Below are 26720 nucleotides of genomic sequence, written 5' to 3' on the forward strand. Positions count from 1 at the left end.
TAATTGTGTTGTACTAAGAAATTGTAATTTTGTTTGTCAACATAAACTGGTTATAATCTAGAGTGTAATTTACATACTGTCATAGTGGAGGAAGAATATTAACTGATGAAAAAAAAATCACTTTTCTCACCAACTTTCCTGAAGCTTCTTTGGCTTCTAGCTGGTTGGTGTAATGTGGCAAGTACAACACATACTAAGTGATTATTAATGAGGTATATCAACCAATTATTCATCAGTAACTGAGGTTTGTTACTAACCACAAATAAATCTATGGAATCTGCAAAGATATATTAGAGCTTTTTTTTAATTTGACGTTCTTTATTGCTTTTCATCAAGTAATAACCGAGTCTCCGAACTTCGAGCTGGTCCACGGAGGTTTCCGGTCCCTTGATGGTAAAAAAGGAAATCCTGAAAATTGGCACCGAGTGTCTTCCGTTCTTTGAAATGTTTTCATCTGTCTTAAAAAGGCTGAAGTGAGAAGAACACCGCAGAATGTTCAGACGCAGCTGAGCAAACACCAGTTCCTCTTTTGGCCGAACCACAAACTGCATGGAGCCTCACGTGAGCCGGGGGCGTTTCCCTCGGCTCAGCAGCAGCTGGGGTTCGGGCGAGTCTTTCTCTGTAAGTCCACCGTGTTGGTGTGGATGAGGTCATCCGCTCTGTCATCCATCGCCAGGATACCGCGGATCGCCTCCTCGAAGGCCGACGCCACGTTCGTAGCATCCTTGGCGCTTGTCTCAAAGTACGGGTGTCCGCCATTCTCTCCGCACCAGCGCCTGGCGTCCTCGCCTGACACCTGGCGCTCCAGCACGTCCACTTTGTTGCCCAGAATCACGAAGGGGAAGTTGTCCGGGTCCTTGACGTCAGCGTAATAAGTGAACTCCTTCTTCCAGTTGGCCAGGTTGCGGAAGCTCTGCCGGTCGTCGATGCTGAAGGTGAGCAGGCAGCAGTCCGAGCCGCGGTAGAACGGCGTGCGGAGGCTGCGGAAGCGCTCCTGACCCGCCGTGTCCCAGATCTGCAGCGTGACGTTGTGCCCGTCCACCTCCAGCTCCTTGTTGAGGAACTCCACGCCGATGGTGTGGAAGAGGTGCGAGTCGAACTTGTTGGTGACGTAGCGGTTCATGAGGGACGACTTTCCCACGCCGCCGTCCCCCAGAAGGATCACCTTCAGGAACGTTGACTTGGACGTCATGGTCGCAGGCAGACCAGCTTCAGTCTCCACGGAAGTGTGAGGACGCCAACAGTGAAGGAAGAGGTTTCACCTGAGGAGCAGGAAAACATTTAACACCAAAGAGCAAAACAACAACGTCAATTTAGAACATTCCAGCTGGTCCATCTCCTATCCACTAACATGGAGGAGGCGGGATCTATTAACTACACTGCAGCCCGCCACCAGGGGGCGATTCAGACGCTGTGGCTTCACTTTTGAAGAGCTGTCATGTCGTCCATCTTTATTCACAATCTATAGTATGAAAGCTTCACTAAGGAGGGTATGAAAAGTCTTCTCTGTAGTGCCATCTGGTGGACATAACCAGAATAAAGCCATGGCAACATCAACAGATGAACCACAGAATTGTCATTTTCAAAAAACGTACCTGGTTCCAAATCCTCATAAATGACAATTTTAAACTTCTTTTGTCATAAGATATTTAACTAAACTACAATTTATTCAATGATAATTAACTGACTACATTTGGGTTTTGGGCATTTGATAGAATTAAACAAGCTCCGTGAGTTTTCTGACCTTTAACAGAATAAAGGGAACAATCAGAAGAAAACCAGACAGATTATTTAAAATGAAAATACACATAAGAGCTATTTAATACGCAGACTCGATCAACATTCCACTTCCTGTGAGAGCTTACATGTTTCCTCACATGAGAACTGCAGATCAGACCAAAGTCAGTCCACTGAGCTAATCCTATTAAACAGCCACTGCCCCCTAATTACACTACGCAACAAACCAACCTCCTACACTGTGTAACGTGTGTGAAAGGATCAGTGGAGAGCATCACATGGACCCTGATCACAGGACCCGTGAGTCATCAGCACCAGAAGGAAGATTCCTCACCGTGATGTCTGCACGTGGCTCATCCTGTCCGACAATCTGTGAAGAGAGAACCGGAGAAAGTATTAAAGTTTCGCTCCCACTCACAGGCTCAGCTCCCACAAAGTGACTGATGAGGATTTAAGTGGGATTATAATCCTGTGACACACGGAGACTCGCTGTGATCCTTCCACCTCCGTCCCATAAAGCTCGGGAAAGTAGATGGGGAATCTTAGGGAGCAGGTTTAAATGGGGTGGAGGAGGAGCTTTAGGGGGGGGGGGGGACAGGATCAGCACCCCCTGCCACAGTTGAGATAATATGATGGAGCACCCGTCCATCACTTGCTGTCCTGGTATCAGTCTGAGATACACTGAGACCAGCCAGAGACACAAAGTCTCAGATGCTAACTTATCACTTTTCCGATAAGTTTGGTTGTGTTTAGTTATTTGATGCTATAGAAATTAAACGTCATGATTGACAGCTCACCCTCACTCGTGATAGGCTGGGTGTGTCTATCGGTTGTTGTGACAATTAACGAGCAATTATTGATTAATTATTCGGTTCCTGACATTTTTAAAGCACAAATCCTATAACATAGAAGAATATGTGCTGGTTCTAGCTTTTAAACTAATGGTTGGACCAAAGCACCAGTTGAATATGTCACACTGGGCTTGGAAAAAAAAATAAACAAGAATTATCTTTTGCTTTTTAAGAGGTAGTAGGTAATAAAAGTATTTTGAATTCCATCACCCAACCAATTCTTTAAATTACCTCAAGTCCTGCAGAGGCACTGTAAAGTTTCATGAATTCTGCAAACTCCATCATTGCCTTTACATTATTATTTAATTATTTCACCCTCAAGCTGGTAACTATACATAAGAAAAAGACGTTGGACAGAACGTTACACACACAGTTCAATATTTGACCCCAGGTTTCATAATTTCCTGTCTTCAACGATCTGTACATTACACAACAGGAGGTTTGGTGCAGTCCGCAGCCAATTAGGCCTAAACTGAGCAAATCTGCAGCTTGTTAGATGAAGTTAGGTTTAAGTGAGACTGAAGGGAATATATTTAAATATAGGATCTAGATAAATGTCCACGTTGTCCTGGGAAACACAGACTGTGGTGCTGTCACTTTAACATTTAAAAGAGAAAATCTAAGAAGCTGTGTTGAAGCATGAGTGGAAACACACACACACACACACACACACACACACACACACACACACACTCTTGAGTCATATGCTTCATTCAACAGAGGAGGAGGAGACTGTAAAAAGTTTACAACTCAACACACGATTAAACTAAAATGAAATGTACTATAACTTTATATTTTCTAAACGAAGAGGATTATTTCATGTGACTCAGATTGAGTTTAAGGCTCATTTATTATCACTGGATTCGATTTATAATCCAACAACACAAGGGAACTACAACTCGAACTGATGTTTACTTCCAGATAAAGACACAAATTCGAGTGGCTGTGATATTTGTGGCAAAAATGCTTTTCTTATTTCGAGTTCCATTTCCGGACGAGCAGCCAAACCGGTGCAGATCATGTTTTGTTGAAGTTGGAGCAAAGAGCAGCAGGGAGCATGATGGCGGAAATACAAAAACTAATTGTTTATTATCATAAAAGTAGCACTCGAGGTAACTTACATGCTCCAGCGGTGGATCCGGTGCGTATCGAAGTTTTGTGCGTAACGGAATGCGTAAAGACACGACGCGGCCAGCTGCTTGTCCGATAAAGGGCGCACTCAACAGTTCCACTCACTACGCATTCCCCCCCATTGAGGATGAAAGTTCCAGGCCGGCCGGGGGCAGCTGTCAGCCGGGCACAAGGAGCTGAGGTGGTGCACCCCCCCCGGTGACGCTCATATGACCCGGGACCGCCACGCCCCCTCCCATCATGTGCTGCATCGTACTTCTCTCATCCGTTTAGAAAAAAAGAGAGTTGACTCTTTGTCCTTTTGTTCTGCTGCTCATCCAGGAAACAAAACCTTTACATCGAATTTAAAATCTAGACGAGGATCAGTGGGTTGAAGCAAAAGACCCTAAATAAATATCAGGGGTTAATAGATGACTGCACAGTAAAACAATTTAAAAAATGATTTCTAAATAAAGCAACAAAGAATATTTAATATCTTGATAAGAGTTACAAAGTCCTACATCCATCATGTCCCTGGTTCCCACCGAAGTGTCCTTGGGCAAGACGCTACAAACCTAAATGTCCCAGCAGCCGATAAGTGAATAACTTTGAATCACTTTGAGTGTTCTATAAGACAAGAAATATATAAATCCAGTTATTTTCCATTTAGAAATTCATCTGTTAAACAACTGTTGAGGGCGGGTGACATTTCACGTCTTTGGAATCTACTGGTGAGTGATACATCTTAGGGTTTAGAACTCAAAATGGTTTATATTTAAAACCTCTTACCCTTTGTCAAACTGCATGAAAATCAACTGGAGTCATTACCAGCTCCATCTTCTTACCTCCACCTACGTTATCTCTCTCTCTCTCTCTGTCAGTGTGAGGTGGAGGAGGGTGGAGGCAGCAGCACTGACACACACCGCTGTGACTGATGGGGTGAAATCCTTCACACAACACAACAACCAGAAGAAAGATATGGAGGATCTGAGAGGAGACACAACACAGAGAGACGCCACAGCGCTGCAGATACCACAAACACACACACACACACATTCCTACTGTATCTCAGCACCCATATCTGAACACATGCAACTAATCACAAGAGCTGGGGGGGTTTTTACTACGACCCGTGTGGTTTGTCATTTAAAAACCAAGTGAAGTTGTGGGAAAAAAGTGGAAAACATCCTCTTTGATTGAGGAAACCTTTATTTCTATTAAAAAAAGAGACATTTTCTGAAACTCCAGGGCGGCGGCCTCACCGGCCCTTCGCCGTGATGTCACGCTGACGTGTCGGCGAGTCTCAGCGCCACGTCGGCTGCCCCCCCACACAGCGGGACCACGGGTATCCAGCCCCCCCGAGGCCCAGGCTCAGAGGGGCAGATTACTGACTCACATGCTCCTTCTCTAAGGTCACATGGCTCATCCGCACAATCCAGTTTGCTCCAAATGAATGGGATATTGTCGGCAGAAGAATTTACCCAGAGTTCAGAGGGGCTTAGAAATCAGTGCAACAGGATCCTGCTCTTTCTCCTGCAGATCAATGAACGCTTGCATTAGCGAGGGAGAAAGGTGAAATGTGGAAGCCAGGGGAAGTTAATGAGAGACACGCTGACGGACAATTAGAGCGAGTGGAGGAGACAGGAAATGATTCAGAGAGAAGAAGAAGAAGATGATGATGATCTGCCTCGTGAAAAGTTGTGGTTTCAGTTTGAAAGTTTGGCTTTTACGCCTCCAGTTAAAGGTTTTCACCGTTTCTGCCGCTGAGAAAATACTTGTTTTAAGCAAGATTACGATTCATCAGTTCAGTAGTTTTTGTGTAATCGTACTAACAAACATCGGGAGAGGAAAACTCCGCCTCCTTCGTGGATCCAATCATCCTGACTTGGATTCAGAGACAGACCCAGCCGCTGTGGTACCACTGCTGCCCGCACGCCCTGCAGGTCACAAAGGTCATCGCATCCTCGTCGGCGCCGCCACGCCTCACCCACGCCGGCAGGAACAGGGCGCCCCTGGACACCTGCGTCACGCTACAGTCCGTCCCTCCGCACTTTTTACAGCGAATCCTCCGCGTCGGCGTCCCCTCTAACACCTGAGGAAGCTGCCTCTCGCTCACGCCCCGGGACGAGTACTCCTCCCTGAGCCGCCGCAGATCCTCGCTCGCCATCTCCCTCGCCGACATGCGGGCGAAGGCCTCGGGCGTCAGGACGCCGCTCAGGAGGCCCCGGGGCAGGTGGTCGTTCTTGGGATTCCTCAGGTTGGCGACCTTGCTCCTCACGCAGGTTTTGTACTTGACCTCGCTGTGGCTGTGGAGCTCGTGGACGTGGCGCTCGATGTCCCCGGCGAGCCGTGCGGCCCGGTCCTGGTCCGGAGGCTCGGGGGGGAGGGCGGCGAGGAGCAGCTGAGCACACTTATCTCTCACTGATGATGACACAGAGGAAGTGAGAGTCTGGAGGTCGTGTTGCTCCACTGTGGATGATGCTTCTCGCTCTGCCTCAACCTTCACTCTCCCAACGCCATCACCTGCCTGTGCTGAACCACCGGGGGGCTCCTCCTCCTGCCCGGACCCCCCTCCCTCCTCCTCGCTCGCCCCTCTGCATCTCACTTTGCTGTATTGCCTCTTCCACTTGGACAACAGGCTCTTGACCTTCCTCCTCACGCCCTCGTCCGAGCAGGTCCTCAGCAGCCTGTAGAGAACCCTGACGATGTCCGTGACCTCCAGCTGCTCGGCCGTGACCTGCGACTCCTCGAGGTCACCGAGGAGGATCCAGATGTTCCCGAAGCTTCTCTCCGAGGTCAGTTTCTCGATCTGCAGCGCACAGCGAACCACTGCTTTGGCTTCCATGGCGTCTGGAGAGATTAAACAGTTAAGGTCCTGAATGCAAAACATAAAGATGCTTAACCTTTAAGAAAAGAATCAGTAAAAATCCTAAATTGAATGTGGAGGCCTTTGCCACAGATGCAAAAGCAAGTAGCTCCATTATGCAGTTTGAATCTATTGAAATTGATGAATTTCTCTATGTTTGTTTACCTGAAGTCGCTCATTGTTTTTCTGCTTCTTCACACAAACAGGAACCAACAACATCACGTCCGCATGGGAGCGGCCATGTTGAATAGTGTCATGCCGTCAAAGCAGTGAGGTTACCCGCCTTGGCCACTAGATGGTGCTGCAGCCTCAGAGAATCAGAGGCCTAGGGTGACTCTGAAGGGTCTGGATGAGTCTCTAGCTCTGGAACTGAATGTACCTGGAGCTGACACACAGAAAACTCCTCCTTTTAAAGGACATTTCAACATCTGCAGGACAGGTTGAGGGACTTGTCTCAGCAGGTTGAGGGACTTGTCTCAGCCTGTCCTGCAGATGTTGAAATGTCCTTTAAAAGGAGGAGTTTTCTGTGTGTTGTCCAGTTGTGTCACTTCGAGAAAAGTTATCGAGCCTCAGCACCAATACAGTGGACAGACGAGTATATATTGGTAATAGAACTATAAAGTCACACAACTTATTCAAAACACATATTTGCACCATCACCTCCTGTCACATGTCTTCTGGTCTAGTCTCTAGTAGCAGAAGTTGAATAACAGTGAATGTTGTGACACAGTGAATAATCTACCACAGCTTTCTGGATTCTAGACATTCCAGCTTCGTCGAAGGTCAAAACCGTCAAACTATTCACACAGATTCGATTAGTTTCTGCAGCAAAAATCAACAAATTCAATCCAAATGAATTGATTTCAGGCTTTAAAACCTTCACTTGTCGGATTTTGGGGAATACATCTGCGAAGTTAGGGCGAAACAAAAACCTGCCACCTTAATAATTCACTGCCTTGAGGGAAATCACATCTGTCAGGATGTTATTGATGCTTGTGCCAAGAGTCGTGAACACACACAATGAGGCGTCCGGTTTGTAATCTGTACAAACGGCCCTTTGGAAACACTCCACTGAAAAAACCTGGCCAAGGTAGTTTCCTGAAACTAGACACAACCCGAACCAGAGAGCCAGTTAAGTCCAGGAAAGTACACCCTTGTCAAATGATATATCATCACCCAGACAGATAGCTCCTTGTGATCCAGACGAGCAGGGTGTCATTATGTAACCCACGCTATGACATCACCCTCTCAGACATATATTAAACATTTGCTTTCAGGATTCATGCAGCCGGGGCCGAGAGCGGTGGAGTGAGGCCCTGTGGGAAAACGGATGCACTGTCTCCTGGTGTAATGGCTTCTGGCTCTCACGTCTTCAAGCAGCAGCTCTTAAAACCCCAAATGGACATTAGAGCTTCTATAGGAAGCGTCTAACTTTCCTTCTAAGAGTTCTCCTGACGACTACGTGCAAAGGAAGATGTTGGTTTCGCTGCCAATCAGGTTGAAGTTAAGTGGATTGAACCCGTGACCTCTCAGTCACAAGAGGGTCTCACCCCTCCTCAAGGTGTGTCTTGCCTCTGCAGTGTGTGTGTGTGTGTGTGTGTGTGTGTGTGTGTGTGTGTGTGTGTGTGTGTGTGTGTGTGTGTGTGTGTGTGTGTGTGTGTGTGTGTGTAGAGATGGGTGGGGTCCAGCTCAGCCTTCAGGGAACATGTGCAACAGACAAAACAGAAAAGAAAGACCCTCTTCACCAGCCGACACACCGCAGGCCCCCTGCCTTTTGTTTCTCCAGCCACACATGACTGGAATTCCCGAAAACACTCACAAGGCTCCTCGGATCTTATCAAATAATGGAATGGAATTTTACCAGCACGCCGCAGCTGTGGCGGGCTCTCGCCAATAGGTGGCGCTCCCTGCACTGCTGCTGGGCTGAATGGAGCCCTGTGAGGAAGTGGAGTCCTGCTGTATCACATCCTGCTTTTGTTTGTCTCCTCCTCTTGTGCAGACCACGCCACACACTTGATGGCATGTACACATAACCGTTTACACACACACACATGCACGCACTTACACACACGTACACGCACACAAGCAGGCACCCACACACACACACACACAAAGCCCCGCCCTGAGCTGGAGGAGGTGGGAGGCCTTCTTGTTAAACTGATCAGTTTCTTCATGGGCAGACATTCATGACAACATGGTAAGCCCCTGCAAGTCCCCCCCCATACACACACACACATCAAGCACAAGTGTGTCGCACTGCATGAACACGTGTGTGACCGAGACACAACACACAACAGAATAAAAGGTATTAAAAAGGATATCTATCGTAGATTAAGAAGGAAAATACCCACATAATGAATATGAAGCGAGTTCTTTCAATATTCCACCTATTAAAGGAAGTGAAAATTCATTCTGAGGGTTTTTTCTATAGTATGCATGACAGGTCTAAACGGCCTTTGTTCTATTCTGGTCCCAGAAATCCTGTCTCTAGATTCAGGGATTTGATTTTCTCATCGCTTCTAATCTTACACATTTCATCCATAAAGATATAACATGTAACGATTCCTCTTTAAATGTCTGAATAAATAAAAAACATGTTGATGACTTGTGGACTCACATTATACAAAATGTTCAAAATGTTCAAAACTTCATATTCACATTTCCTTGAATAAAGGAAACACAGTGTGTTAGCTTGTGAGTCAGTCGAAGCTGATTTTCACTTGAGTTGCATCAGGTAGATTTCCAGCAGCGATTGTGGTGAAGACTCCAACTCCCATGATGCCCTGTGCTGCAGGACGGACTCAAACAAAGGGGCTTTGTTTACTGATTTGATCGAGTGGCCAGTACTTTTAACTTTATCTTAAAAAAAAGCTTTATTATCTAATCACCTTATAATTTTGTCTTTTTTGAACTAAAGATGAAAGTTTCAAGTTGTTTTTACTATAGGAAGAATATAGTAAAAATAGCAAGATTTTACGAGTGACAAAGGACGATTTTCTTGCACATTACAACCCAGTTATTTTCATACAGTCCCTAAACTGATTTTTATTCCATTGTTTTTCAGCCACGACGACAGATTTATTGTCTGTTTGCTTCGTCCCCTTGAAACTCGCAGGAGTTCACAGAGCTGAGGTTTTCATGCTGCGAGAGAAAAATCAACCTCTATTTCATATCTGTGCCTAATGCTCTTGACAGTGTGTGTGTGTGTGTGTGTGTGTGTGACCCACCCACCCACTAACCCACTCATGACCTTGAGGCTGATCCCAGATGACTGGAGTGGACTGAATGTCTTCTCTGTGTTTCTCAAGATTCTATTTTGGACCTCAGACTTTGCACTTATTGTTTGGTTTCTACTCGGAGCTTCGTCCTTCGTGCAGGAAGTGATGCAACGACAGAAACTACCACGACTGTTTTTGAGTGTCTGCTCCGGCTGATCATAATATTGTCCTTTCCTGATAAGACTCGTCAAAGCTTTATAAAGAAGTAAAACGTGTATCAGGTTGAGACAGAATCACAGGATACGGGTTTGTTGTCATTGGGGGAAACTTCATGTTGTTATAAGAATCTCCGTGAATCCAATAAACCAATAGCAGTGACCTGAAATATTAAAGTCAAAGTATTGATTTGAATAATCTTCCTCACACGCATGACTTCTCTCCTCTGTGCTTGTGACCATATGTTCCCTCCGAGTGCACCAACATTTATCCACATTGATTCGCCGATTTGTTTTCCCATGAACCCCCCCCCCCCTCTCTCTCTCTCTCTCTCCCACACACACGCTCGGCCTCATGGGAAACCCTCCAGCAGCGGGATTGTGGGTCACAAATAAACCACATCCTCCCGTGTTGGTCCCAGTTGTGCAGCAGCTACTGGGGCTGAACGTTTCCAGTGGGATCACAATGGAGGCGGCGAGGCTCAAAGTGCAAACTGGTACACAGGTGTGTGTGTGTGTGTGGTTGGGGGGGTGTTCAGCTGTGTGTGGGATCAACTCAACGTGGCACCAGATGAGCGTTTCCATCCTAACAAGTAGCATCATGGAGCTCTTTGCAAATAAAAGCAGTGTCTTATGACAAGTTTATAAAAGCTTTTTACATTTAAATGAGTAATAAAAAAAAACTTACATATAGTACCTTTAAAAACATGACTCAAATATGTAAAATGTCAACTTCTGCAGCATCTGTAACTAATCTCTATCAACCAGAGATCAATCACAGCCATGGTGGCCTCCAGTTATTGTTACAGGACGGGTCAAGTCACACAGAACTTCCTTTGTTCCTGTTCCTCCTCTGTGTGTGTGTGTGTGTGTGTGTGTGTGTGTGTGTGTGTGTGTGTGTGTGTGTGTGTGTGTACAGTTAAATATCTACTTGCAATGACGCAGTTTAAACAGGTGTGATCCAGCTCATGAAAGATAAGAGCTGAATGTGCTGCAGGTGATAACTGAGTGTAATTTACAGCTGTGACATAACATCGAGGTTTTGCTGCTGTTCAAACACGAGAAACTTTCCTCACGTTAGAATTCATCTTTTAATTTGGGGTTTTTCTTTTTTTGTTGCAACGCGTCTATCAAAGCTATGAGCAACGTTTTTTCTTTTTTCCCAAAATGGAAAGAGACAGCATGTACTGTCCTTTTCACATTTTTAGCCAGCGACCTCCTCTTCCTCCTCCTCCTCCTCTTCTCATCCACTTCCCTGGAAGTTCCCACTAAGTGATTGAATTCCACATGTCCCACAGTTTGGAGTCATGGACCTGCAGGGTTTGCGGACAGGACCCTCACAGTCTTTACTCCTCTCACCTTTCATTCCTCTTCTCTACCCTTTGCCTCCTTCTCCTTGATTTCCTGCTCTTCACCTCCCTGGACTCTCTTTCTCCTCCTCTACCTCACTGCTCCCCCGGCTCACACATTCCTCCCTTCCCACATCCTTCATTTCTTTCATCGGCGCCAGTCCTCCGATTCAGCCGTCTGATGGACGCACAATCGGGAGGCTGGAGAATCCGACTGTGAGAGAAACTTGGATCTGAAGACAGAAGAAAGTGTGAAAGAAGCTGTCGTATGAGGTGTTTAGAGAACTGTGATTGGACACAAGCCAAATAGAAATCTATACACACACACACACACACACACACACACATACACATACACAAATTCCTGTGTGGTCATGCACCAAAGACATCAACAGCCAACTGAGAACAAGAGTCTCAGCCTCACTGTTTATGCCTTTGAGTAACCAATACAGGAACACACACACAGCCCCCCCCCACACACACACATACACACACACACAGTTTCATTTGAACCTTCAGTTATTTGCACTGAACAAGAATAAAACCACTTTCACTTCCATTTGCTTTATAGTGGCTTTGGAAAGAGGAAATAACACAATTGCGTTCACAAGTACATAAACACACACACACACAGCTATATTCTAGATTGTCCAACACAGATTGAATGTCTCCACTTGTCCTGCCGCTCCACTACATTTCCACACGGCGCAGACGATGACGACGTCTTTACAGCTGCTGACTCGATGGACTCTCGAGGGGGAAACTGCGGCGAATTCAATAAACCACGATCTTGTAAATACCACTTGAGGCCACAATTGCTGCCAGGCAGCAGAAGTCACGTAGCCTCGGCTTCCAGGACTGAGAAGTAGCTTTTCTCAGGTTCAGTGACTTTCATTTTCATGCGGTTTTCATACCAGTAGTGTTTACTTTGAGGGAACAATTGATTTGAAGATAATTTAGTGGAATTAAACTACAATAGAGGAGATGTGGGTTGAATTGCACAGGAAAAGCAAACGTTCCAAACATGCTCCGTGTGAACAAACACCCAAAAACCATCTCTGGTCCAACCCAGGACTTCTCACACACGACTCGGCTGTTGGTGTCGTCTCAACTCGTCACATATTTGACCTCTGACCTGCTGATCGTGTGGAATCTGTGGAGCGATACACAACAGGTAGAAGCTGCTGGATCTTGTCTGCAGCTAGACACTACTAAAGGGACGAATGCTGGGCTTTCAACGGGGTTTGCATAGATGAGACCAACGCGTACACACGACTCTAAGTGACATCTGAAGGTCACGCTCTCTTCAGTCCCCTCAGCTTTGAACCTTTGTTGCTCTGCTGGTCTGAGGTTAACCAATGTGTCTCACTTCCTTTTCAGACACTTGTTTCCAACCTAAGAGGAAGCAACACTAAACAGGAAGATGGCGAGCAGAGCCAGAGTCTCACCTCGAGTCTCGACAGCTTATTTTACTGAAAATGATACAACTCGCACAAAATATGACCCAAGATGTGAGAAAACGTCATGAAATGAGCAGAAAAGCTGCAGAGTGACTTTTTGCAGGTGTGACTTTGCACGATAGTTAATTGTGCGTAGTCACAGTGGTTGAAACACAGCAGCTGTGGTCGGGAGTGGAAAAGGGCAAAGGTTCACAGGGTAGGAGATGGGAAAGAAACCAGATGATGACATATGTTTCATCGTAGGAGACGCACATGAGGTCGGAGCAAACACACGAGCATCACACCTCCTTTCCTCTTTGAGTCAGAGCGAAACGCTGAGGCGCTGACCAGCAGCTACCCAGAGGCCTCGGGTTTCAGCAGATGTGGCAAACTGGCCTTATTTGGCTTCACGTGGATGAAAAACAAAAAGGAAGGAAGTGAGGTTTCAGAGGCCAAAATTCCTCATCAGGTTTCCATCAAACCAAGACTGATGCGGAGCAGCAGCCGAACAAACTCAGTGCGTCTGCTGTGAAAGCTGAATGACAATAGCTGGAGATTTATCCAGTCAGCTTCTTGACTCCTGAAGTTTCTGGCCTCTGATTGGTTTGATGCTGAGCTGCGTTCCTGTCTGATTCTAGGAATCGTGAGTGTGAAGGTTTCTTTGTCCGTCACCGAGTCCTCAGAGCAAAACTGTTCATTTTGACACATTCAGACACGTTGGGACCAAACAACCAACAGGAAACAGAACAGACTCCTCATTGTCTGCTGGGTGCTGTTATCAGGCCTGGGTCACACTTCCTGTGCTGTTTCCTGTATTTCAATTCATGCAAAGATAAGCCCGGAATTATAATAATTATATATATATATATAAGGGTGAAGTATCAAAAGCAAAGTTGTGTTGAATCGATTGAGCTGAGATCTTGAAGACCATTGGCTGGAAGTTAAAATAATGACTCGACATCGATATCCCACAGAGACAGTGCACAGATATACAGTCATTAAGGATGATGCATCCATCCGTCCATTATCCGTGATAGATTTCTCAGCGAGTGTTATTGAGCGCAGAGAGAAATCGCTCGGCCGAAAAATCCACATGCACCCACTTCCTCCTCGGAAGAGCGAATGCAGAAGTGGAGGTGGTTCAGGCTGGAGTGAGGCCGCTCTCAGTTCTCTCTCTGAGCCTCTTCCTCCTCCTCCTCCTCCTCCTCATCACTTCCATCAGCGTTCACAAATTGAGGGCTATTCCTGCATAAGCCTTTTTTATTAAAAAGTAAAACAACACACTCTCATTGGATCCACCGTTTCAATTGATTTTCATCACAAACTATAATAGAAAACATGTGCTGGAGCATTTGGAGCTTCGTGACAGTGGATCAGAGAAATCTCTCATCAGAGGAGGTAGAGCTGTTTCTGAGGTACAGTGAAATAACAGCAAAGTGGAAGAAAACATAGAAAACTGAATATAATGATGTGTTTTTCTTTATCACATCCCAGGCCTCTCTCTAATCTAATGTCTGCCCTGGTACATGGTCGGACCACACATTAGTTCTTTCTTTGAGCATGATCCGACCTTCAGCTCTCATCCCTGACATGAGGTCACTTGTGACATGATGCGACTTGATGCCTGTGTTTGTTGTTGTTTTTTGGGAAAGTCGACCACAACGCATCAAATACACTAGAGTGGCACTGAGAAATCACATTTTAATCTGCTAGGTTTGGATTTTTACATGAATCTGCATCAAATCTCACACACTCAGATATCAGTCCCTTGAATATATATCAGATTATCAAGATCCATGAATCATTCCCTGGGAAACTATCTTGCAATGTTAAAGACAGTGAAAAATCTTGTAAAGTGCCAAGCTGCACCTTTCTGGTGACCTCCTGAATGAATAACAATCCCACACGCCTCAGTTACACACTAACTAGAAGGTGTTTGGTCGAAGTGTTCGTCCCTCGGGACACTCGGCTCGTTCCCAGACGATTGAACCAATTAAAACAAGACAATTGCAGCGTGTGAGTGTGCAGAACCGCACTAAGGACAGTTTTCCACAAAATCCAATGACGTTTCAGGCCAGAGTTAATGTCCTCGCCATAATAAACACGGCCCCTCCCACATTCCTGACACAATGGCTTCTCTCTCTCCCAAAAACAGAGGTTCTGCAGCTCAGGGCCGAACGGGCGAGAGGAGAGAGAGCAGCTCCACTGGATGTGGTAACGTATTGTCCTTGTAATGTGCAGGTTATCAGGCTGCTTTCAGTGTAACAGAGGAAGGGACGGCCCACATTCCTTCGAGCTGACCTCATGCTTGAGAACTGTTTTTCCCGGCTCTAAATAACCCAAAAGTGGGAACGTGAATCCCAACGCGGGCTGACGCATTAAAAATGAATCAAACCAGCCTCGCTTTGCGTGAAAGTGGATTTTTTCCAGCTTGAAATCTTCATGAGAGTTTCGACTTCATAATTCTAGGGTTGAAATGTGGCGTAACTTATTCCTCACATTCCTTCTCTTCCCTGGAAGATGCTCTCCTCGGCCAAACCGATCATTAGCTGCGACTGCCAGAGATAAGAAGCCAAACGGAGAAAATTCCTGCACAGAAAACAAGACTTTGTTCACTCTTGTCCAAATATGGGAGCGTGCTGGCACACGGACAGGAGGGAGAAATGAGGCGAGAGCGACAGAGAAGAGCCCGTAGGTGTGTGCGTCCCGACAGGGAAAGAAAAGCTCATTTTCTGACGCCCACGTGATGACAGGCAGCAGACGACCTCTGACCCCAGGTGGAGCCTCACGCCAGCCACAGGTCAGACAGTGAGAGGAGCCTTGATGCTCGCTGCACCTGCTGGGCTCAAACCGACGACTTGTCTCCAGCCACAAAGACGTCCTCACACTCATGCATATTTATTTCCTCCCTCATATTTTACCTGCCACTGTCGATTCATCATGCAGCTCACACACACACACACACACACACACACACAACATGAACAACAAAGCCTCCTAATGAGCAGGAATGCCCCACAGACCACCGGCTCTCAGCAGGGGGGTCCTCTCATTGGTCGTCTGTTGTCCGCGCCCCAACGGCGGCCCCCCAATCAGACAACAGCACGCCTGGATTTCTCCGCCACGGGCGAGTTAATACTGTACAGCGAGAGAAGGAGAAGAAGAAAAGACAGAAAGGAGGCAGGAGGCAGGGGGGAGATGGGTGAGGGTTTGGAAGGGGGGTCACTACAACTGCAAAATGGACACACTCTCTCTCTCTCTCTCTCTCTCTCTCTCTCTCTCTCTCTCTCTCTCTCTCTCTCTCTCTCTCTCTCTCTCTCTCTCTCTCTCTCTCTCTCTCTCTCTCTCTCTCTCTCTCTCTCTCTCTCTCTCTCTCTCTCTCTCTCTCTCTCTCTCTCTCTCTCTCTCTCTCTCTCTCTTTAGCACCAACTTTACAGTTAGAGAGTGTTATCATTCGAGGGGCATGAGGGTGAAACTTACGCTCCACTTCCTATCTAAAGATTAAAAGGTTGCACAATACAACTTGGCACTGTCACAAGAAAACAACCATCAAGTTATTTTCATCTTAGTTGAGACAGTGAGAGAGAATCTACCAGAGTAGTAAAAACAACAGTTGCTTCAGGGTCAAGCTGCACCGGATTTCACACATTCATCGATATCAGTCCCTGAAATCTGCCAGTTCATCCAGTTATATTAAGTACGCTCTTTAGAAATCGATGAAAATGCCTCTGTCCCGTCCTTCCACTAAGTTTCAAGAGAATCAATTCAGTAGTTATTGCCTCAAACTGGTGACAGACAGACAAACGGCAATGAAAACACAACCTCCTCTGAAATCAGCTTTTTACTTGAATCTTACAGAATTTAGCGGCGATGTCATGAACACAAGTGAGATACTTCAGTCATTACGAAGGCAAGTGGGACGCAGTAGTAGGAAAACCATCAATGTGAAAACTGAGCTTCTGTTAATAGCTTATTCAAACAGAACACTGAGTGAGAGGCTGGAAAAACGGGCCTCACATCCACTGGAGCCAGAAAATATCCATTAAACTGTTTTACTGCCTTAATCTCCCCTCAGTGCAATAAACACAAGTGTAAGTTTCCACATGCCCGCTGCCTCACAGCATCCAGCAAACATCCCAAGCACACGCAGATTCATACGTCACCATTAATTCACATACGGCGTGTGTGATGACATAAGTGGAACAGAAATGTCCCATCTGCTGCGGCGGTGGAGGCCCGGTCTAATTTCTGAGGAATGCACAACAGGAGACGTTGTTGGCTCGGGGGGAGGAATGTTTAATATATTACAGCCGGCCAGGTCGAATTATGTGTGTGTGTGTGTGTGTCTGTGTGTGTGTATGTGTGTGCGTGAAAGATTGAAGGGCGAATGAAGACAAAATTTGTCTAGAGGGACAATGGCAAGTGTATGGTCTAATTGTGTGTGTGTGTGTGTGTGTGGGTGTGTGTGTCAGGGATTACATAAGAAGACGTCCGATTGGCTGCTTCTAAGCATGACAACTGGCCCGGTCTGCACAGATGCATCCCGGTGGATTATGGGTAATATTGGAAAGCAGCATCCAGGGCAGACGGTCAGTCTGACTGAATGTTTTCTCAGGGGCCGGAGGCTTTATTGATATTAATACCAACATAGATGCAGTGGCTGCGAAAGGACAACAATGAGATCCATTCTTTATTTGTGCAGCGGTTTTCAAAATAAAAGCCCCACGGCGTTGTTCAGGGTAGAGCTATAAACAGAGCCGGGAAGAGAAACAAGCTGACACAGTGACGGGCACTTGAGACAGGGTTACAGAAAGCTGCGTAAGGGGTTTCTTGTTTGTTTGTCAAATCTGTCTGGACGTATTTTTTGCCAAGTGGGAACCCACCATGACGTCACTCATTGGTTCGTTAGGCTGTCAATCAAATGCTAGTATCCACGTTCTCATGCATTTTGTAATTTATCGTCTATTTTACGCGAAGCTGGACAATAATTTACAAAAATGAACATCGTACTGGATTCAAAGCGACTTGAAACAAGATATTTAGTCAACAAAGGTTGGAAAAAGGTTACTGACGCTACGCATTTCTTTTTTGCAACTGATGGAATCGCCCTCTGCTGGTCATTTGAGAGAATACAGGTTTCAGACACGCCCACATTGGCTTAATTTTCTGGAGTCAATGTGCACGAACATCTATATCCTAAGCTTCAAACCCTTGAGTGGATGGTTGCTATGGCGAACGGCTTCCACTCCTACTTGAAGTTACTTTTGCTGCAGTGTTACTTTAAATATAGAATTGAAAACACTCAGGCTTCCGCACAACGAAAACCAGAAGTGCAAACCTTATTTCTGGGTTTTTGGACTCATTCCTAAAATTAACAATAAGAAGCACTGACCTCAGCTCTCTGCACATGACCCTGTGAAAGACTGGTAACACATCTCAAATGACTCTTAAATGCCTGAAAACAAGTGTCTCAGCAAACAACCTATTTCAGTTTGTTTCACTGTGAAGCTGAATTCTGCAAACAGCCGCATTCTTTACATTACTGGGAAGTAAGAAGACCACGGTGGAGAGAGAAGCAGGCCTGTTCATGTTTTCTCCCCGATCTTATGCTGCACACACACCCACACACTGACACAAACACACACACACACACACACACACACACACACACACACACACACTGACACACACACACAGCCTTTGAAGCACAAACGGAGCGAAAACTCCAAACACTCTCCCGCTGGGCCTGAAGCAAATCAGCAGAGCAGCGAGTTTGAGTCCCAGCCATCGATTCCTCCAGCCATCTGCTCCCTTTTGGCCCCGGCCGAGCATTCCCATGACAACGCAGTGTTGATAAATGGAGGACGGTCCCATTTAAGTCGACAATCTGCTCTGTGGAGAAGTTAATTCTCTCCTGCCTCTTTTGAACGTGTATTAAAATGTCTGCCGCTGATATGGCCCCAGATGAGCTGTAATCCTGGATCAACGTTCTCCAAACAGACGGGAACGGGCTTTTATTATTATTTTCCAGCAATGAAAACAAGTTGTCATTGGTGCACAGAAAAAAAGGTTCCACGTTAGGGTGTTTTTAAGAGGAAGTTGTGGTTCTACAATGTATTTCAGGCCCAATGAGAAAGCAAGCACTGCTCCAGTTCCCATGAAAACAGGTTACTCCTTGTGTCTGTGAGGAGATCTCCTTTCATGACCTTCTGCTCTGGCAATGGAACCATGAGCTTCTAACTCCTCAGGGCTTTGAGAGCTCCCACTCACCAACCTCCTGTCTGAGTGAAGGTATCGCTGAGATGTTCAGTTTCCCTGGGCTGATACTCTATAAAACACAAGCTCTTGATTTAAAGGCTTAAAATGCATCTTTAGAATATGAATTACAGGGTGAAGTGAGTCTCAGTTTCAACAGACGGACGTAATAATGGGGTTTCAGGGCTTTAATTAACTGATAATGACAGATTGTATATTTAAAGCAGAGGTTATTTAAAGACAGAATCTCTCCAGATAAACCAACCAGGCTTTAATCTAACTAACCAATCAGGGATCTCACTTATTTAGTTATATTTCAATTTGGAAAAAGCTGTATTGCACATGTGTTTTATTTACTGGCTGTTAGTTTATTATTAGCGTGAAAACACACAAGTGGCATCGCACTTCTCCTCCAAGTCAGCAGGACGAGAGAGGAGCTTATTCCCTGAAATGACTTCTCCTTTACAGTTGAGTCAATTTAAAAGAACGGTTATTCATTCGGCTTCGGCATGCCTGGGACCCCCTGCTGACTCAGCATAATCTTCCGTGGGCGACAGTGTCAGATAATAAATGCTTTACAATGGTAGTTGTCAGTTTCAGCTCTGACAACAGCAGGAAGCAGAAAAGTTGGATTGTTTCGGCTCCGAGAAACCTCAAACCTTATCTGTGTGCGACTGTCTGGCTGTGGTTACGTAAGATGTAGCCTGTGGACACACTTACACACGCACACACAGACACACACACATCACATCTGCTTGACAGGACTCGCACAGCTACTGTATCTGAAGTATCTGGCATCTCCCCCCCCCCCAGTCTGATCAGCATCTTGTCGGCCTGGATTAGTGTTTGTGTGTTTTCTCCGACTGTCTGGGGGAGTCGGAGCCAATAAAATCGCGCCCCATTAACATGTTCCTAGAATCCCGTTACAATACACTCAGCAAGCCAATGGATGAAAATAGCATTGGGGCTGATTTGTGCACGTAGACAGACTAGCACGGAGCCGGGATCGTTTGTTTTATTGATATTTACGCACGAGGGGACGAAACCAACAAAACCAGACAAGCTACGGGAAATCGTGGGTTGGGCAGTGTAGCTACTAGTCCAATCGAGACGACCATAAAGACAACAGAACTTTTTAAATCGCAAATAAGTCAACCAGCGTTTTTTCCACGTGGCATCACAAAGTCTCGACTGTACGCTGCCCTCTAGTGGACGTATCCCTGAACCACCATGCCATCGTATATCGGACGCAGATAAGCGAATGTGGCATCTTTTAAACGTGAGACTTTAGACGACAAATTCAGCCTCTCTACATTGACGTTTAAGGTCGGGTTAAGCAACTGGCATGAAAGCTGTAAACATGATGCTCTTAAGCCAAAAACTTCAAATCGCTTTAACCATGAAAAGCATCAGAAGCTGCTGCTGCTGCTGTCTGGAACATCCTGATGAAAGCAGTGAGAGAGAGAAAAGCAAGAAGTCATTGTGTCGAGAGCTTCCCTGCCTCACTGTCCTATTTATCTGCACCGTGCCCCCCCGGCCAAACCACTTCACCCCCCCCCACTCCCCACTGCCGAGCCCCGATATGACATAGATGTGAAGGGGAGAGAATCCATTTAGCAGCGCTGTTCCCGTCCCTGTGTAAATTGAGTGGCGTCCAGTGAGGGCGGGGGGGGGGGGGCGGACCTGTCTGCTGGACGCAGGAATGCGAGCGGCAGCCAGAGCCCGACATCAGCCTTTTGTTTCCGTGTCATTAGCTGACGATCGGACCGAGACTTGGACTCCAGCACTTAACACCGAATGTAAACAAGGTGGAAATAAGGAGTTCTCTGTTTAAAGACGTTGTTTGACTTCAGCTCGAGGACGTTTCCAGCCAATCGGGTGTTTGTCTCCACTTTACTGTCACAGTGTCAACACACTTTATCCGTGTTCCCTTCGGTTAAAACACACACGACTTCAAAAAGATATATCGTAAACAATCTGGAGCCATTTTGTCCCGGCTACACCAAACTGACACACCCACTGTGTCTGGAATCAGGACGTTAGGACGATTGTAGCCGCTTGCATGCTGAGGGCGGAGGCTGCAGAGCTTCACTCTCAGGTCGTGTGCAAAGCTGCAGGAAAAGCAAGTTGAACGTCGATGTAACGATGCCAATATACATTTGTACTATTTAACTACACAACATCGGGCATGACAAGGCCTCCAGTCATTATATCGAACGTCCAAGACAAGATTCTGTCGGGCTTCACCTCACACCTTGTTCTACGTGATGTTTTGGTACGAACTTAGTAGCTACACAGATAGAATAATAATAATAAACTTGATTTGTGTATATATTCTACGTTCTACATATATGAAAGACTATTTTCTGGACATTTTATGGAGTTTGTGTCAGAAAACAGCTCTAATCTACGCTTTGCCACACACCAAACTAAATGTGCATCTGTAAAGACACAATGCAACGAACTAGGGACGGGAATCGACAGGGACCTCCCGATACGATACTATCACGATACTTAGGTGGCGATACGATATGTATTGCGATTTTGTAAGTACTGCGATTCGATATTACGATTTCCTGGGATTCCTTTGGTTATTTTTTTTTTTTTAAGTACTGGACCATGGAAAAATGTTGAATCATACCTTCAAATACAACACAGTCAAATTCACTTAGAGCTTTACCAGTTTTATTTCAAATATTAACATTAACTTAATGACTGCTGGGCAGCCAATAGAGAAAATAAATAAAAATGTGCCCTATTATTGTATAGCCCCTGTCAACTCCACACAAACTGACAGATTAAGAAATGTATGCCACTTAGGCTACTTTTAAACAATAAATAAAAGGTAAATTAAATAGAATGAATAAAAGTTTACTTAAAATATAAACTTTGAAATAAACAAAAAGAAGGCTATTGTTGTTTGCATGTAGGCGATACAAAGCTAGTGCTTGGGTATGTTTAGATTCTTGTGCAAAAACAAGAGCTGGTCAACATGCTCTGGGGTGATGTTGTTCCCCCCATATATCCCCAACCAATAAATATGTTTTAAAAAAAAAATATATATATATATATATATATATTTTTTTTAATTTAAAAAAAATCGATTTGGGAGGCAGCATGGCGATTTAGAATCGTTATTCACAAGAGTCGCGATTTGTAACTGAATCGATTTTTTCCCCCATCCCTACAACGAACCCTTACATCTGATTCCTAACACAGAGGCTGAAGACACACGAGCGACAACAGACGACACACACTCCTCACAGCCACTGTCCACATTCTGGAGCCGAGTGAAAGGAGGAGGAGGAGGAGGAGGAGGAGGAGGAGGAGGAGGAGGAGGAGGAGGAGGAGGAGGAGGAGGAAGAAGCTTTCTCTACGTCTCCTTCCCAGCCCTCACGTCTCTCTGCTTCTCATGCTAATCCTCTGCTCCCGTCTCATCGGAGGTGAGGGTTAAATAACGTTCATTCCTTTTTTAATCCAGTGAAAACACGAGGGAGATATCGAGCTCAGATTCAATCTTCTGGCTGAAGGAGCGAGTTTCATTTCACACGTCGTCATCGGGCTGATCTCAGAGAAGCTGCTAAACGCACTGGAAATCTTCTTCTGAGATTTGTTATTACAGCACGCCGGCTCAAATTCCCTCCCCCCCCACACCTCAATTATTCCCGCCTGCAAGCAGCGCGGTCCGCACCACATCAGAATGCTAATCTGTTGTGCAACAGATGGGATGAATCCCCAGTTTCACCCCCCCCCGTGCCACTCCAAACATTCACATTCTGATGGGAGCAATTTCAGAACACGAGGCCGGAATCTGACTTCTTCTTCTTCTTCTTCTCCTTCTTCTTCTTCTTCGTCTTCTTCTTCTTCTTCTTCTACTCAACAAGTCACAGGAAGAATTCAAGATGCTTTCGACTTTCATTTCAGCGTCAATCTTCATTAGATCTTGACATCTGTTGTAATAATAACTCATCTGTGGTTATTGCTGAAATATGGGGTTTTGTTTTTGGTCCCAGTGGCAAGACTCAAGTGCCAGGGACGTGGTTGTGGAACATCTCCTTCAAACACGTCTTTACTCATCACATCTGCCGTGTTTTAGTGCCGACGAACATCATTAAGTTGCGGTTGCGAGAAAAAAAAAACATGTCTCTTGCTGCCAAGTCATCGTAAAAAAGAAATTTGTCTCAATCCCGTCACACGGAGACGATCCAGACGACAACAGAAGCGTGCCGGGCCGAGGCGATGAGGCCGTTACAGCCGGGTTACACATGAGCACCGACACTATTGTTGTTGTTGTGCCCGTCTTGGCGTTGCGACCGTGCTTCGGGGGGGCTTAGGGGGCACAAGGAACAATAAAGGCGTGGGTGGCGTTTGGAGCCGGGCCCACGGTGCCAGTTGCCAGAATCCGCAGACAAAGCCGGCGAGCTGGCTCTCCTCCGGGCAGGAGGCCAGTCGGACTTGGGGAGTGGGCCGGCAGAGGGGGGGGAAGGGGGGGTGGGGGGGGGGGACGAGGGAATGTAGGCACACGTCTGACCGGGGCCTTTATGCGAGGAGGGGGCCTCAACGGAACAAAAAGACACAGGGAGCGGCTGTTTCTCGGAGGGGCGCTCAGGCATCTGGGATTCTTTTCACCGGGCAACGGCTCTGAATCTGTGAGGCGAGGGTTTCAGACCAAGCAGGAAGTGGCGTCCACTGATTTACAGCAGCAGCACATCGGCGTGAGCGTGCCGGTGTCACCTCCTCGTGGTTTTTCTCGCTGGATCGCCCGCTGCTCGCAAACCTCCACGATTCATTAACCTCAGAGCAACCCCGGCTTCACCTTTGAGCCGCACCCGCAGGGAACTTGGCAGAAAGGAACAGAGCCGACTGGCACCCAGAAAACAGGAAGAGCAATCACCTCCTCCACTTCCTCGTGCAGACCTGCTCCACCCGGGGGTCTCATGGGGTCTCGCTGTGGAGGACAGAGCGAGTTTCAACTCTCACGTCCACAGAAAGACGAGTTCTACCTCTGATTTGCAGCTTTAATGGCAAATATGAGGACATAACTCTGCTAATCTGTCGGCTTAGTTACACACAAACAGTTTTAATCTCCCGAGATAATTGACCTCGATAAACCCCCCCCCCCCCCGACTGTACTTTCACAATACAGATTATAACGCACGCTGCCAGTAAAGCGGGTCTCGTTATCTTTATTGATTGGGTGTTGACCCAGATTGCTTTCACACTATCAGTGAGTCACAGTCTGGGAATATTTCTGTTCTCCCGCTTGACAGAGGACAAACAAACACTGTGGCCTGCGAGAGTTAAGTGACTTATTCGGTGACACAACAGGTCAATAAATAACCGACCCGGACGTGCACTGTATGAAACGCTGACAGCAGGAAGCACGATTTGCATGCAGAGTGGGGAGAGGGCAGCCGAGTTTCCACATTACGCCGCTCACTTCCTCCCCAGTGCAGTCGGTGTTAATGCTCTCTGGATGAACCCATTAGGTGAGATGCTCAGACTCCAGCGGTGTGAGTGTGGTTCATCGTGGTTCCCTTAAACCTTTGTGTAACTTCTTCCTTCTCATCAGTTCTATAAATGATCAAAACAAGAATCCTCTGCCTGCCTGTCGTCGCCTGACGTTTCCAACCGGAGGCACAAACGGTTCAAAACATTATAGTTCCGAAACTACGTCACCAGCAGCAGCTCACTGACTCCTGACACAAAGTGAGAGGAAGTAAAAGTGCAGCCAGACTTCCCTGTTTTTTTGGACGGAGCAAGAGGTGCACAAAAGGCCGTCTTTATTAAAACAAACACACACACACACACACACACACACAGCACTGGAAAGGCATGCTGGGAGATTCAGGGGGCAGGAAGAGCCGAGCCGATCTTGGCAGCGATCGGGGGATTATTTCTCCACGTGGGGTAAATAAAAAAAACCCTGAGGATCCTAAAGATGAGAAAAGAAGAATCTGATCCCAGTCTCAAACTCTGGCAGCGTCAAACTGCTGGAATTCCACATCCCACAAATCCAGATTTAGTTGAAGCTTGGCAGCAGAGACATGAGAGAAATCAACTCCAAAACAATTGTGCAAACTACTGCACTGAGAATGAATCCAGAGTCAAACAAACCCTGTTGGGAAATTCGATTTTCCTCAGGTCAAAGGTCAGGCTGAGGTTTCTTCACACCAACACTCTCACTGGTCTCGATGCCAACACTGAGATTTCTTCACAGAAAAACCTGCAACTTCCTGATAGAATAGAACCCGTGAGTCGAGGTTGTGATGTGTCAACAGCGTCTTCATTCAGTGAGTTCCTGCTCGGCGCTCTCACTGAAACCAGTCACTTCCTGTAGACCAAACAACAGGTGGGGAGGGATTCCTGGGATTCCTGGTGAAATGAGGTTTTTGTGGCGAGCGAGGGCCTCGACTGAGCTGGAAGGTCGACGGCAGAGCAGCAGCACAGATCTAAGTGAAGATTCGAACTTAGCTAGTAAACACAAAGTTCTTAATAGTCCAGGCAAAGTAGCCCATTTTGGAGCCAAAAATAGAAGTAATTGTAAAATAATTTTTTTCAGCATAGATTATTTCTATGAGGTGTCCAGAACAACATACTAAAAGTCCTAAGAAATCCTAGATGAGGAAATATGTTTAAGTCTCATCAATGTGTGCATATAAGGCCCGGCAACAATACACCCCAAAAAGGCTATTTTTTTCCTTTACTCCTATCAAAATGAAACTTTACACAATGAAAGTAGCCATGAAACGTAACATTTTTTGTATTACAAGTTTCTTTGAAAAGGAATTTATGTATGTGTTTGTAATACATATGAATGGTGTTTGCCTATGCAAATTAGGACATATTCAACAAGTGTGGAGCTCATGTGCTTGTCAAATTCATTTTCAAAGAAACTTGTAATACAAAAAATGTTACGTTTCATGGTTACTTTCATTGTGTAAAGTTTTATTTTGATAGGAGTAAAGGAAAAAAATAGTCTTTTTGGGGTGTATTGTTGCCGGGCCTTATTGGCACACATTGATGAGAATTAAACATATTTCCTCAACTAGGATTTCTTAGGACTTTTAGTATGTTGTTCTGGACACCTCATAGAAATTATCTATGCTGAAAAAAAATTCTTTTACAATTAGTCGGTCGTAAAACGCCTTTGCCTGGACTGTAATCTTCAAACCTTCAAAGACTGATTTATTGATTCAGTCTGTATATGTACTGTGACCTTTGACCACCTAAATCTGATCAGTTCATCTGTGAGTCTAAATGCACATATGTACCAAAATTTAAGGAATTCCCTCAAGACGTTCTTCAGATGACGTGTTCACAATAACGGTGACGAACGGACAACCAGAGAACATAAAGCTTCTGTCCACTGGCGAATAAAAACAAGCAAAAGCCTTCAGCAACAATCAAACTGCAGATGTAGCCGAGAGAAAGTGACATCATTATCTACACACACTCACACACACACACACACACCCCCTGCCCTCAGATCCCAGAGCCTCAGAGACAAAACGTCCAGATAACGACGGTGAGCTCCATGGAAAAGTGTGCCACAGAGTCTGCGTAGGTGTGTGTCTGTGAGAACATCCACAGCAGGTGAACGTGCCTCATTTTCATTCTACCCCTGAATCCTAATCTCTGTAACCATGACAACCCTCTGTAGATACAGGGCTATGTGTT

The 26720-nt window shown here is 45.9% G+C and overlaps 2 protein-coding genes across 2 annotated transcripts; both read right to left on the reverse strand.

The window, feature by feature from the left end:
- Positions 1–319: 319 nt before the first annotated feature.
- Positions 320–2190, reverse strand: LOC132996657 (ras-related protein Rab-9A-like). The gene is made up of 2 exons (XM_061066985.1): positions 2072–2190; positions 320–1262 (listed from the first exon to the last, which is right to left on the reverse strand). The coding sequence occupies exon 2, from the start codon at positions 1190–1192 to the stop codon at positions 587–589; it is 606 nt and encodes a 201-aa protein (XP_060922968.1). The 5' UTR covers positions 1193–1262; positions 2072–2190; the 3' UTR covers positions 320–586.
- Positions 2191–4973: 2783 nt separating this feature from the next.
- LOC132996844 (transcription elongation factor A N-terminal and central domain-containing protein) lies at positions 4974–6793 on the reverse strand. Its single transcript, XM_061067210.1, has 2 exons — positions 6730–6793; positions 4974–6548 (listed from the first exon to the last, which is right to left on the reverse strand). Exon 2 carries the CDS (start codon positions 6541–6543, stop codon positions 5590–5592), a length of 954 nt encoding a protein of 317 aa, XP_060923193.1. The 5' UTR covers positions 6544–6548; positions 6730–6793; the 3' UTR covers positions 4974–5589.
- Between the last annotated feature and the right edge of the window lie 19927 nt (positions 6794–26720).

The sequence above is a fragment of the Limanda limanda genome, chromosome 23 (genome assembly GCF_963576545.1).
Source record: "Limanda limanda chromosome 23, fLimLim1.1, whole genome shotgun sequence".
NCBI lineage: Eukaryota > Metazoa > Chordata > Actinopteri > Pleuronectiformes > Pleuronectidae > Limanda > Limanda limanda.

Excerpts from the sequence above, each read along its gene's own strand:
- LOC132996657 (XM_061066985.1), bottom strand. The coding sequence starts at position 1,192 with ATGACGTCCAAGTCAACGTTCCTGAAGGTGATCCTTCTGGGGGACGGC.
- LOC132996844 (XM_061067210.1), bottom strand. The coding sequence starts at position 6,543 with ATGGAAGCCAAAGCAGTGGTTCGCTGTGCGCTGCAGATCGAGAAACTG.